Source organism: Acomys minous, assembly GCF_964271855.1.
Source record: "Acomys minous genome assembly, chromosome: 6".
Classification (NCBI taxonomy): Eukaryota; Metazoa; Chordata; class Mammalia; order Rodentia; family Muridae; genus Acomys; species Acomys minous.
The window spans coordinates 109,352,819-109,365,840 of record NC_140487.1 but is presented as its reverse complement, the minus strand read 5'-3'; the positions used below and the strand labels follow the sequence as shown (position 1 = coordinate 109,365,840).

General features: G+C 46.0%; 1 protein-coding gene across 3 annotated transcripts in view; it reads left to right on the top strand.

Moving 5' to 3' along the window:
- The window catches only part of ARID1A (AT-rich interaction domain 1A), a 75,927-nt gene that overhangs the window by 22,998 nt on the left and 39,907 nt on the right, over window positions 1-13,022 (top strand). For all 3 annotated transcript variants that reach the window (XM_084785242.1, XM_084785240.1, XM_084785241.1), the window contains exons 2-4: window positions 6,517-6,729; window positions 8,375-8,827; window positions 9,630-9,746. In XM_084785242.1, the coding sequence (XP_084641368.1) occupies window positions 6,517-6,729; window positions 8,375-8,827; window positions 9,630-9,746 (783 nt within the window). The remainder of the gene's footprint in view (window positions 1-6,516; window positions 6,730-8,374; window positions 8,828-9,629; window positions 9,747-13,022) is intronic.

Sequence of the window (13,022 nt, the reverse complement as noted above, 5' to 3'; positions counted from 1 at the left end):
GAACTCCAGTTTGTTACATTTTCAGTTCACAGGGTCACTGTGGCTTTCCTTGTACATAAAGAACTTGGGAGCGATTCCAGTAGCCACCTGGTCTGGAGGTGCTTGTAATTCCATTTTCTGGGAGCTTGGGAACCCCGCAAGTGGTTAGTCTGCAAGCTGTTTGTACTGAATATATTCCGAAGGACAAGCCTGCTTAAGCATCCTTGCCTTTGATGCCCCTAAGCTGCCTTCATTGCATTTGTCAGGCAGTTTATGACTTAGGCAGTGAGCTAGAAGGAGCTAAGTGGTAGAGCGATGCGTTCTCTTAGGGCTCTCCCCCCTCTTTTTATTTTTATTTTTTTATGAATGTAGGCGAGTATATAGCAGGGGGCCTGACTTCCCTGATCAAGGGCCAGCATTTTCCTCTCAATTATGTGTCTCTGTGGCAGAGCCTTTGCTTTTGAAGTGTAATCACAGTAATCTACTCCTGTGGTTTCCCATTGAAAGGATTTCCTCTCTGTCTTCCCAGAGTGGAGTCTCTGGCTCTTCGCAGCTAAGAGTTCTGTTTCTCCTTGTCTGTGGTGCTGACTACTGATACTGACTTTTTCTATTTTACATGAAGTGGAACATTTTCTGTTTCAATAAAGCTGATCGATGAAGATTTAATGTTATTCTATATTTTAAGAAATTGGATGGTACCTTCTTTTTCCTCCTATAACTACAACCGCATCTTTCACAGTATTTTAAAGTCAGAAGTATGACTATATTATCTTTTGATATGAGGTCAGAGTGGTCTGGTTGTTATAACTGAATATATTTTCATTTGCCAAATAAGCTGCATGGCTGTTGATCATGATTAGCCTTTGGTGAGGGGGAATGAGTTTGATCCACCCCACCCCCCCACCCCACCCCCCCACCCCCGAAAAAAAAATCAGTTTATTTTGAGAAACTGTTTTTGGGTCTTACTATGAGGACTTGGGTCCTGCTATGAGGCCAGTGTGGTCTTAGACTTAGCCTTCCAAGTGCAGGGAACATATTTGCTGCCATGCAACTGTAAGCTTTTGGGGTTTGACGTGTGTTTGGGCCTGCACATTGGACCCTCGTCAATACAGATTGCGTTATCTCAGAATGTCCTTCCTTACTCTCTCATGGCTGTTTAACCTCCCCTCTTCTAATTCAGAAGCCGTCTGCTGCCTTCTGGCTGATCGTTTGAACTGGGCTTTCTCTCTGGAGTGCACCTTCCCCTTTCTTGCAGTAGGTGCCGTTGCAATTGAACAGTTAGAACTTTGAAAATAAAAGGCCTGAACTCTTCGAAGCCAGCCTGGTCTACAAAAGGAGTCCAGGACAGCCAAGGCTACACAGAGAAACCCTGTCTTTTAAAAAAAAAAAAAAAAAAAAAGGCCTGAACTCTTATGTCCCAGAACTTAGCCAAAGTGGTCGTGTATGTCTGCAATTCCAGCTAATCTGGAGTCTGGAGCCCTGGAATTCAAGTGCAACTTGATCTACGTAGTGAGATTCCATGCTATTTCAAAACAAAGCAAAACTAACTTGGACTTAAGAAACGGCCAGTTTAATGGAGTAGTTAGTTATTGCTGTTAAGCCTTAGGATGCTTCACTAAATTTACAGTAGGACATGTATAAGTGTGACAGATTTGCAGTGTGCTGAGAATGACGTCATGTTGCATGTTGAAAGGTTGAGTTTTGCCACTAGAAGCCATGTAGGCCTGCGAATGTAACACGAGGAGAACAAGGAGAGCACACAAGGCCTTAAGTTCAGTTGCCAGCACTGGGGTGACAGGAAGCCATTGTGGCAAAGACAGCAGCATCAGGAACTAGTACACACAGCTTGGCATATATAGTATTGGAAAGACACTGAAATAAATACAAGCACCATGAGAAGCTTTTTTTTTTGGGGGGGGGGGGTTCACTCTGTAGCCAAGGCTGGCCTAGAGATTACTTTATAGTCTTGGTTTGGGTGGAACTCATGGTGATTCTCCTGCATCAGCTTCCCAAGTGCTGAGATTATAGGCTGAGGGGAGCTGTATATTATGTGCATTTTCAGTTATGAACTAAAGTGGTCAAGTCCAGACGGTGAGTTAGGATTTGAACTCAAGCATATCTAATCACTGCGCTCTTCACTCTTTGTATATGCCAGTGTTGTGCGCCCGTTTGCGCCCGTTTAATAGGAAGTTTGGAGCCTATTTAGCAGGAAGTAATACATTGGAAACGTTGCTCTCAAATTACATTGTAGTATGATTGCCACAGCCATATGTAACTGTGTGGTTTAAATTCATTAAAAGTAGCCTGGGAGTGCAGAGTTGTAGAGTACTCGTCTAGCGTACATTTTGCCCTGCATTTGATCCCAAGCAGCACATAACCTAGACGCAGTGGTGCGCGCCCCTTGCCTGTGATCCCAAGCCGTCGGGAGGCTGGGTGGAGGCGGGACAACGAGCAGTTCAGTCATCATTTGCTGTATAGCTATTGAGGCCATCTTAGGCTACTTGTCCTTCGGAATAAATTAATGTAAGAAGTGCCAAGCTTAGTAGCACAGGCCTGTAGTTCTACTTATTCCAAAGCTGAGGCAGGAGCATCAGGATTTCAAGGCGAGAAGGCTCAGCTGCTGGGAGCACTTGTTCTCGCAGGGGCCTGGAGTGTGGTTCACAGCACCCACGTGGTGGCTCACAGTTGCCCCTAGCTCAGGCTCCGGGGACCCAATACCCTCTCCTGAGGTCCTGGGTATTAGGCATGCACGTTCTGGAACAGAACACTCTTAGACATAAAATACAGAAGTCTACCTTTTAAAGTTCAAAGTTAGGGTCTCACTAAGTTGTACAGGCTATCAATAAAAAGTAAGATGGGGATTAGGTGGTGGGATAGTTACCTAGCATGCTTAAGGCATTGTGTTCAATCCCCAGGACTGTAAAAGTGAGCAAGTGTACAAACAGTACAAATAGCTGGGCAGGTGTGGCACACCTTTACTCCTAGCACTTGGAAGATCTCTGTGAGTTCCAGGACAGCCTGGTCTACAAAGTGAGTCCAGGACAGCCAAGGCTACACAGAGAAACCCTGTCTTGAAAAACCTAAAACCAACCAACCAACCAACAGCTAGTAAAAAAAATAAAAAAATAAAAAAATAAAGGTTTAAATGTGGTGTGCCACACCTTTGAGCTCAACACTTTGGAAGCTAAGGCAGGGAGCTTGTCAATTTGAGGCCTGGCTTACATGTAGCAAAAATCTAAAGGGGAGAAAGTATAAATTCCATGTTTTTAGTATGTAATAGTAGCCCACCACGGCCAGTCCATTTCACTGAACGGTGCTTTACTGGATCACCCTGGCTCCCAGCTAATCATTCATGCATCTAGAAGAGGGAGGGCTCAGGCCTTTCCACACCAACAAAACTGGAACCTGGAGGCTTGGGCATTTGTGAAGTGGCTTCATGGAAAATTGTGATGTTCAGCTCCTGTTAGCAGCCGCAGCTGTGGAAACTCCACAGTGGCTGCGGCTGGGTTCCGGGCAGGTCTAGACTACAGATACCCTGAGCATGCTGGTCTCTGTTTAGAAAATGCTGCTGTCTTGAGTTGAGAGCCTCAAACTGCCCCTGTCACCTGGGATGAAGTGAAGCGTGACGTTTGGCATTTGAAGCCACCCCCAGCCCCGGGCTTTGCTTCATTGCTAGCACTGTTAGTGGAAATTGTGGTATTTCTCCCTAGCCCAATCTTGCTAAACTTTAACGTCCTAAGCAGTCCCTGAGAAACCCATAGGATTCTGATTGGTAGCGTTGATGAGTCTTGTGAAGTTAAGGTTGTTGGGAATAACTCTGGAGCAGCTCTGAAGGGTAGTGATTTGGGACACAGGTTTCCTGTGATTCTCTACAGTTTGGGGAGGAAGCACTCTCACCTTTTTAGTTGAAATTTATCCATAGCTGAGAGAACTCTGCTTTTGCTTAATTTTGTTTCTTTCAGTAAGAAACACAGCCAAGTCCACTTAGCCCTGGCTAGCCTAGGACTGGCTTGTGTGGAGACCAGTTTGGCCTCTGAGGTAGCTGGAGTTACAGGTGTGCAGCTTCATACGCCCTCCACTTGCTTCTGCCTTCTTGTTCTTGGTAGTTGGAAATTCTTTCCCAGTAGCTTTACTTCCTCCAGTATTATAAAAACACACTTAAGAGGGAAGAAGGATGGGGGAAAAAGCAATTGCATGTATGCACCCTTACCTTGGAACATGTCTTAAATTATTAAGCATGTCAATAAATTATTATTTATTGAATAACAGAACTAGAAAGAGCTCTAGGGATGATTTAGGCTTCTAGGCCAACTCCAACAACCCACATTTTTAGCTTCCGTCCCCCCCCCAGAACTGTGACTTGAGCCTAGGACCTCATACTTGCTAGGCAAGGTAAGTGTTCTACTGGACAGTGTCTTCAGTAGGTTCTTAAGTATGGACCCTGAGCCTGTGACATCATGATCACCAGGGGGCTTGTCACTAAATGAACATCTTGGGTCCGATTTTGAACCACTCTCCTTTCCCCTTCTGCCCTACTCCCTTCCCCTATTTTGAACCTTTTGAGAGTTAATATTTATACCTAGAAAGCCTGTATCTATCCCCTACTCCACGTTTAAGAGCCTGTCCTCCATGTGAGTGTATTTGAGGGTTATTTAGACTTTCCCCCTCTTGTCACTAGTGCTGGTGCTGTCTTGTAGCTCTAGCAGGATGACGCTGTCAGAAAATAAATGAGCTGGATTGAACCTGTCGTACCACAAAGGACTGGAAAGTCATGTAGATTGTTTTGGGTTTTGAGACAGTTTCTCTGTGTAATAGCTCTGGCTGTCCCAGATTCCCTTTATAGACCAGGCTGGCCTTAAATTCACAGAGCTCCACCTGCCTCTGCCTCCAGAGCCCTGGGATTAAAGGTGTGCACCACCACGCCCGTCTAGGCATGTGGATTTTTAAGTGTTTGTTTGTTTACAGACAGGGTATCATTCCAGCTCATATTGGCCTGAAACTTCTTTTGTAGCTGGGGGTCACTAACCGCACAGCAGTCATCTGGCTTCAGCCTTCTGAGTTTGAGCCACACCCAGCTAGAAAACTCTGTAGACTGGTGCCTGTGCTTTGAGCTCTTGAACTTAAGTTGGTGATGTGCTTTGTTCTTTTTGGCATCTAGAGCTACTGTCTCTTTTAACCCAGACTGGTCTCAAACTCACTTTACAGTTTAGCCTGAGCTTGAACTCGGATCATCCTGCTGTTACCACCGACATGCTGCAATTACAGGCATGTGTGCCACCACAGCAGCCTGTGTCTGTTACTTGTTTATCTAAAGAGTTTTTCTATTTGTGACTCTGTGTTTGTGTGAGTACATGGCACTCCCCCGCCTATCTTCCTGTGTGCTGGTATGTGTTGACATGTGTGCCTGCTGAGACCAGAAGAGGAGGTCACTGGGATCCCCTGGAGCCACCCAGTGTTGGGGACCAGACTCTTTTATTTTATTAATTTATTCATATTACATCTCAACGGTTATCCCCTCCTTTGGATCCTCCCATTCCTTCCTCCCTTCCATTTTCCCCTTACTCCCCTCCCCTACGACTGTGACTGAGGGGGACTTCCTCCCCCTCTATATGCTCATAGGGTATCAAGTCTCTTCTTGGTTGGGACCAGACTCTTAAAGAGCAGGAAATGCCATTAACTGGTGATGGTGAACATTTCTCCAGCCCTATATCTTGTTCTTTGAAGAGAAAAGGTCCTGTCCTTTTTTTAATTTTCAAATTCGTTAGTTTTGTTTTGTTTTTAGAGACAGGTTTCTCAGTGTAGTCCTAGCTGGCCTGGAACTCAGCTCTGCCTGCTTCTGCCTCCTGAGCAGAATCAGTTAGCTGGCATTAAAGATGTGCACCACCACTGCCTGACTAACTTCCTTAATTTTAAATGAAATGGACCCTTCGCTTGAAATATCCAAGGCTCCAAGTTCATTACTCTTCTCTCAGCATCTGTTACGTAGCCTGTTGCTCATTTGAAGAAAGCACAAATTGAACCACTTTGGACCCCAGCGCTACAAACATGCAAAGAAAAAGTCCCCATTAATGGACTATGGGATTAGGGCCGCCTCCCCCTTAGTTCTCTAAGATGCTTATGTGTCTCAGTGTTTGGAGCCTTGAAATAATGGGTTTTAGTGCTGAACAAGGTTACAGTAATGGATGGGGGTTGACACTGTCCTGTGCAACCAAGGAGAAGGTTCTTTGCTCTGACTTCTATCCCTGCCATGCGTATGTTGACTGCTCTACACCTGGCCTTTCCCTTGGATCTCCAGTAGCACCATGCGTAGAAAGTAATTCTTAGCTTCCAAATGCATTCACATGGCATTTTATTTATGACAATCTAAGTTCTGAAAAGGGTTAAACAACCACTGTAGGGTTACTGGACCTGTCCCATTAGTTTTTCATAATAGCTGGTTTCTTATGTGGCATGTGGACTTTAAAAGAACTGTGTATGTTCATTTTGGCCAGAGGCCCTCAAAGCTTGAGGTTAATGAAAGTGTTCTTTATTTTTTAGTCATCCAGTCCAATGGATCAGATGGGAAAGATGAGACCTCAGCCGTATGGTGGGACTAACCCATACTCGCAACAGCAGGGACCTCCTTCAGGACCGCAACAAGGACATGGGTACCCAGGGCAGCCATATGGGTCCCAGACTCCACAGCGGTACCCAATGGCCATGCAGGGCCGGGCTCAGAGCGCCATGGGCGGCCTCTCTTATGCACAGCAGGTATTTGACTGACTGCCTTGTGACCCTCTTTGCTGTCCACGATTGGTGTGTGTCATACGGGATTAGAATGTGCACGGGCTGCCTGGCTCAACTGCGAATAAGGGCAAGATGGTGCGCACCATTCTGTGTGTGTTCCATGTCTGTCTGTATGTCCTAACATATCTTGGGATTTGAACCCAGTCTATGGCTCAGCCTGTGGCTGCTCTGCCCTGGGAAGGGCCATGGCTGGGCACTTGTTTACTGCTACTGCAGTAGAAACACTGTGGGCCGCTTGCTTCCTGGGTGCAGAGGCCCTCACCGTTCTCCAGCCTTTAAGACAGCTGCCTGGGTCAAAGAGGGTGGAAGGAGGACTGCGAGCGAGAGGCAAGGGAACTAACTGTAGTGCGCAGCAGAGATGCTAGCAGACGAACTGACGACCCATCCTGTTGTTCTTCTGAGGAGAGTTTGGCCTTGTTTTTCAGTGCTGAGAGTCAAACCCAAGGCCTCAAGCATACTAGATTAGACTCTGCTACTGAGCTCTACCCCCAGCTGCTGTACTGTCATCTTTTAAAAAATTATATCACTATGATTTACTTGGGGGTTAGAGCAAGATGCCAGGTCTCACAGCAAAGCACATTGTTGTTTTTATATTGGCAACTTTTCTGCCATTTATGTCTGAGTAACATACCAAAAAGGATAAAGAGTAGTGTGTAAAAACTGAAATTATTGCAAAAACTTTAGAGCCAAGAATGGCTTTAAAATGTAGAAAATGAAGCTGAGCATGGTGGCACACGCCTTTAATCCCAGCACTCGGGAGGCAGAGGCAGGCGGATCGCTGAGTTCGAGGCCAGCCTGGTCTACAGAGTGAGACCAGTACAGCCAGGGCTACACAGAGAAACCCTGTCTCGAAAAACAAAAACAAAAAACAAAGTAAAAGTAGAAAATGAAATGTATACTCTTTCTTTTTCTTTTTCTTTTTCTTTTTTTTTAAGACAAGTTTCTCTCTGTAGCCCTGGCTGTTGTAGAGCATCCTGTCCTCAAACTCAGAGATCTTCTGCCTCCACCTCCTAAATGCTGGGGTTAAAGGTGTGTACCACCACTGCCCTGCTGTCTTTCTTCTATGAGAAAACTAAGAGACGACATGGAAATTTTTTTCCTTGTCTATTTTCTTTAATTTTTTGAGGTAGAATCTCACCCTACAGGCTGGCCTCTAACTCTAGTACATCCCAGAATGACTGACCTTCTGATCTTCCTGCCTGGTGTATGTATGTGCCTGTTAGACCAACACACAAAGTGAGCTATATGGCCCCCGAATATTTTAAAAATGAAGACTAAACGAAAGAGAACCAGGGTAATTAGTGATTAGACCGCTGTCCAGATTACTAAACACTAGGCCTTCAGTCGTTTGAGCCAGGTTCCTAGTGCCTCCTCATTATGGTTAGGACGAAATCCGGACTAAAGCCAATGTAGGCTCACTGGGGAAGAGAACTGTTCTTGAGCCCAAATAAGTAACACCAGTTTTCAGTGTGAGTGCCATTCTGTATGGCTCAGCTCCTAGAAGGGTGGTAGAAGAACGCCGAAGCATTGCACGTCTTGTGGCCTGGCTTTACCTTCCATACCCGTCGCACCTGAGTCAGTCCTAAAAGTGTCTTGTCTTTCCTTACAGATTCCACCATATGGACAACAAGGCCCCAGTGGGTATGGTCAGCAGGGCCAGACTCCATACTACAACCAGCAAAGTCCTCATCCCCAGCAGCAGCAGCCACCTTATTCCCAGCAGCCTCCATCCCAGACCCCTCATGCCCAGCCTTCGTATCAGCAGCAGCCGCAGACCCAGCAGCCACAGCTTCAGTCCGCTCAGCCTCCTTACTCTCAGCAGCCGTCCCAGCCTCCACATCAGCAGTCCCCAACTCCATATCCCTCCCAGCAGTCCACTACACAACAGCACCCCCAGAGCCAGCCCCCCTACTCACAACCACAGGCACAGTCTCCCTACCAGCAGCAGCAACCTCAGCAGCCAGCATCCTCGACGCTCTCCCAGCAGGCTGCGTATCCCCAGCCCCAGCCTCAGCAGCCCCAGCAAACTGCCTATTCCCAGCAGCGCTTCCCTCCACCACAGGTAAGATGCCCTGCCTCCTGCCTTACCTGTGCTCAGCAGGTAGGGCAGGTGGTGCACTCCCGTAATCCCAGTACTCAGGGAAGCAGAAGCAGGTGGATTGCTGTGAGTTCGAGGCCAGCCTGGTTTACAAAGTGAGTCCAGGATAGCTAAGGCTACACAGAGAAACTCTGTCTCGAATAATGGAGGGGGGAAGAGGAGACACAATGCCTCGCTATGTTGCCCAGACTGGCCTTGAACCTGCTGTCCTTCTGTCTCAGCCTGTTTAGTGCTGGGACAGGCTCACTCTTGACATTATGAAGAGCCATTGTTTTAAGTTTTCATCTTGTCAAATAATACATGCAGTTGTGCTTCTCGCACACAACTCCCTGTGTAAGAAAGTGTTACATCACAGTTTTTCCACCCTCAAGTAAGCATGGCTGGTCTCTAATTCTTCTGTGTGTGGATGTTTTGCCTGTATGTATGCCTACGTGCTTTGTGTGCACCTGGTGCCTATAGAGGCCAGGAGAGGGTGGTAGAGGCTCTGTAACAAGACACAGACATTTGTGAGCTGTGAGCTGTGAGCCTTCATGTAGATGCTGGGAACCGAACCTGGGTCCTCTACAACAACAGAGGCTCATCCACCTCTCCAGGAGTAGCCTGGTCAGTGGTTGGTCTTGTTGTTTTGAGGCAGGGTTTCTGTGTCACCCTGGCTGTTGCAGAACTCACAGCATCTGCCTCTGCCTCCGCCTCCCAAGTGCTGAGATGAAAGGTGTGCGCCACCATTTGGAGCAGGCCCTCATAGCATTTTGGGTTTTCCTTATAGGAGCTTTCTCAAGATTCATTTGGGTCTCAGGCATCCTCAGCTCCCTCAATGACCTCCAGTAAAGGAGGGCAAGAAGACATGAACTTGAGTCTTCAGGCAAGACCGTCCAGCTTGCCTGTGAGTATTTCTGACATCTAGAAAAGCGTGATGGGACAGAGAGGAATAAACTAAGTCCGGGTTTTGGGTGTTTTGGTGGCCTTGATCTAAGCTGTTCAAAATTCTGTCTGCCTCTTTAAGGATAGGCTTATGATCTGTGTGTAGGGTTGATTGGTTGTTTTTTGAGACAGAGTCTCTAGTTTCCCAGATTAGCTTTGCTGTCCCTATGAACGGAAGCTTCCTAGTTCCCTGGTTCTTCAGAGCAGCTAGGTACACATGTGCACCCCATGCCCAGTGCTTGTTCTTTTGGTTTTTTTGTTTGTGATAGGATATCACTGTGTAGTAAGCCTGCTTGGCCTCAAGCCCACCTGACTGTGCCATCACTTAAAACCTTTGTTTTCTGAAAATCTTGGGCCTCTTATGTGTGAAGTAATTAATATAAGGAACAGAGAGAATATAGATGTTAGAAGCCCTGTTTTCCATCATAGTGTAAAAGGCAGGTGGATCTCTGTGAGTTTGAGCCCAGCCTGGTCTACAATGTGTGTCCAGGACAGTCAAGGCTACACGGAGAAACCCTGTCTCGAAAAACCAACCAACCAACCAAAGGGGAGTTTTAATCCCACAGTCCATTACTCTTCTCTATCACGAAGCTTTACATGGCTTACCCGAGCCTTAGTGGGGGAGGGCTGCAGAGACTGAAGCCACAAGGGAGCTGCTATTAGGGTGAGATTTCTGAGACTGCCTTTCTCAACTGAGGAAGCTGAGTAAAGCAGTCACTTTTTCTAGTGGTTCTAGGCCAGCCTGGTCTACAAAAGGACTAGTCCAGTCTGGGCTGCACAGTGAAACTGTCTCATCAAAATAAAACAACAAAACCCAACAACAACAAAACCACTGGACTATCAACAAAAGTTATTACTTTTAACCCTTCTCGTTATTGTCTATGAATCCTTTTCTAATTGCAATGAACTTCATTCCCTTAAAAGTTTTTATTTAAATTTTAATTTATCAACATGTCTGTGCATCCATGTGCTCCAGTGCACATGTGCAGGTCAGAGGACAACCTGTGGAACTGATTTTTAATTTCCTTCCTTCCACCTGTATATGGGTTCAAGGGATCATTCCTCACCAAATGCTTTTTACTCACGGAGCCTCCTCACTCCCCTCAGTGTGAATACTCTCTCATCTACGGTGTGTGGCTAAATCTGGGGTGGTGTGCTGTTAGGACAAGATACCAGAACGATGGATTTCTGTCAGTGTTGTAAGTTGCTGACCATCAAAAGGTTTCTTGATTCTGGTGATTGGTTAGTTAGAAGGTTTCTCTGTGTAGTTCAGGTTAGCATCATCCGATGCCCTTTTGTTTGAAAATTATTTGGTACTTCCCTGAGAGGGGTTATAAGCAAGCGCTAATGTGTCTTCTAAGGACTGGGAACCTAAAACCCAGTCAATGAATGGAGGTTAGCCTTCCAGGAATACAGAGGGTAGCAAGCACTGTTAGCAGATTTAGGCTTCTGCTGTGGAACCTGCCAAAGAGCTCATTTGCTCTGTAGTAGAAGCTCCACCCATAGGCGAGCTGGTCAAAAACTTGTGGATATCCTCATGGCAGTTCTCCTGCCTCTGCGCTCTCCCCCGCCACCCACACACCCTCACACCCACACCCGTCTCTCCGGTTGCTGAGATTGTGTGTCACCATACCTCGCTGTTAGTTTTGTGGAGGTTTTTTGTTTATTTTTTTTGTTTTTGTTTGTTTTTGTTTTGTTTTGTTTTTCAAGTTTCTCTCTGTAGCTTTGGCTGTCTTGGATTCCCTTTATAGACCAGGCTGGCCTTGAACTCAAAACCGATCTACCTGCCTCTGCCTCCTGAGTGCTGGGATTAAAGGCGTATACCAGCACACCCAGCTTTATTTTTATTTTTATTCTGCTTCTTGGATCAAGACTTGCCAAAGCTATTCTTGGTGAGGCTGTTGAGGCTAGGAAACACTCATATCTGAAGAAGTCAAAAGCCAGAGTTTCTATAAGACTTTTTTCTTCATTAGCCACTTATTAAAGGAAGTGTAAGTCTGCCACTTGTCTTAGTTCAGCCTCTGTGATGAGCACCACAGACAGAAGCAACTTGAAGAGGAAAGGGTTCCTGTCGCACTGTAGTCTGTAGTCCATCTTGAAGAGAAGACCAGGGCAGGAGCTCAAGGCAGGAGGTGAAGCAGTGGCCATGGGGAACACTGCTTTTTACACAACTCAGGACACCTGCCCAGGGGCAGCACCCGTGGTGACCTGGACCCTCATCATTTAAGGTCCTCAACTTTCCTGCGAGCCGCCTGAGGGATGCATTTTCTCAGAGACCCCCCATTCCCAGGTCAAGTTGACACAGTTCTAACCTGTTGTGTCCTTCAGTAAACCAGGGCGTGGCCCAGCAGCAGGTGCTGGGGTGGCTGCTGATTGGACAGTCCTTCAGTTTTGTCTTGTCCTCTTCACTCACTAACCTTCCTTGTGTGGCTCTGGGTTTGTGATATTTCTTTGTTTTTGTTTTTTCGAGACAGAGTTTCTCAGTGTAGCCTTGACTGTCCTAGACTCACTTTGAAAACCAGGCTGGCCTCAGACAAGCGATCCACCTGCCTCTGCCTCCCAACTCGCTTCTTTTTCTTTTAAAGAAGTTTTGCTCAGATAATATCAAATTATCTAGGTGCTGTAACATTGAATATTTTAACCCAGCATTTTAATGAGCTAATTTTTCTTTTTTTATGTATGTGTGTGTTTTGCCTGCATGTATGTCTTGCATCATGTGCACAAAGTTCCTGTAGATGTTTTAATAAGGCATTAGATCCCCTGCAACTTATGTTACAGGCAGTTTTGAGCCATTATGTAGGTGATGGGAATTGAACCTGGGTCTGGGCAATTAGTACTGAGCTATCTCTGTAGCCCATGAGTTAATTTTTTATTAAATTTAACATAAAGTCTAAAACTGTTAGTATAAAATAAATATAGGCAACCAAAGCACGGATTGTTGTGGCCCCTCATCAACAAAATCTTTATAATTGTAGGTCTGAAGGAGGGCTTGCTCTCCCCCCTTTCTTTCTTTCATCAAGCTCCTTGCAGGACATTCAGCTCTCTAGATAGACCATGGCCAGGACTTCGAGACCCTCTGCTTTGTTTCCTGTGTCTTTCATCTGTCTCTGAGGCCTCATGAGAACTTAGGGTTGTTGTTGTTTTTTTTTTTTTTTTTTTTTTTTTTTTTTTTTTTTTTATGTTATATGGAATTTATTAAATGAGCATGGGAGGAGAAGGAAAAGGAGGAGGGGCTACC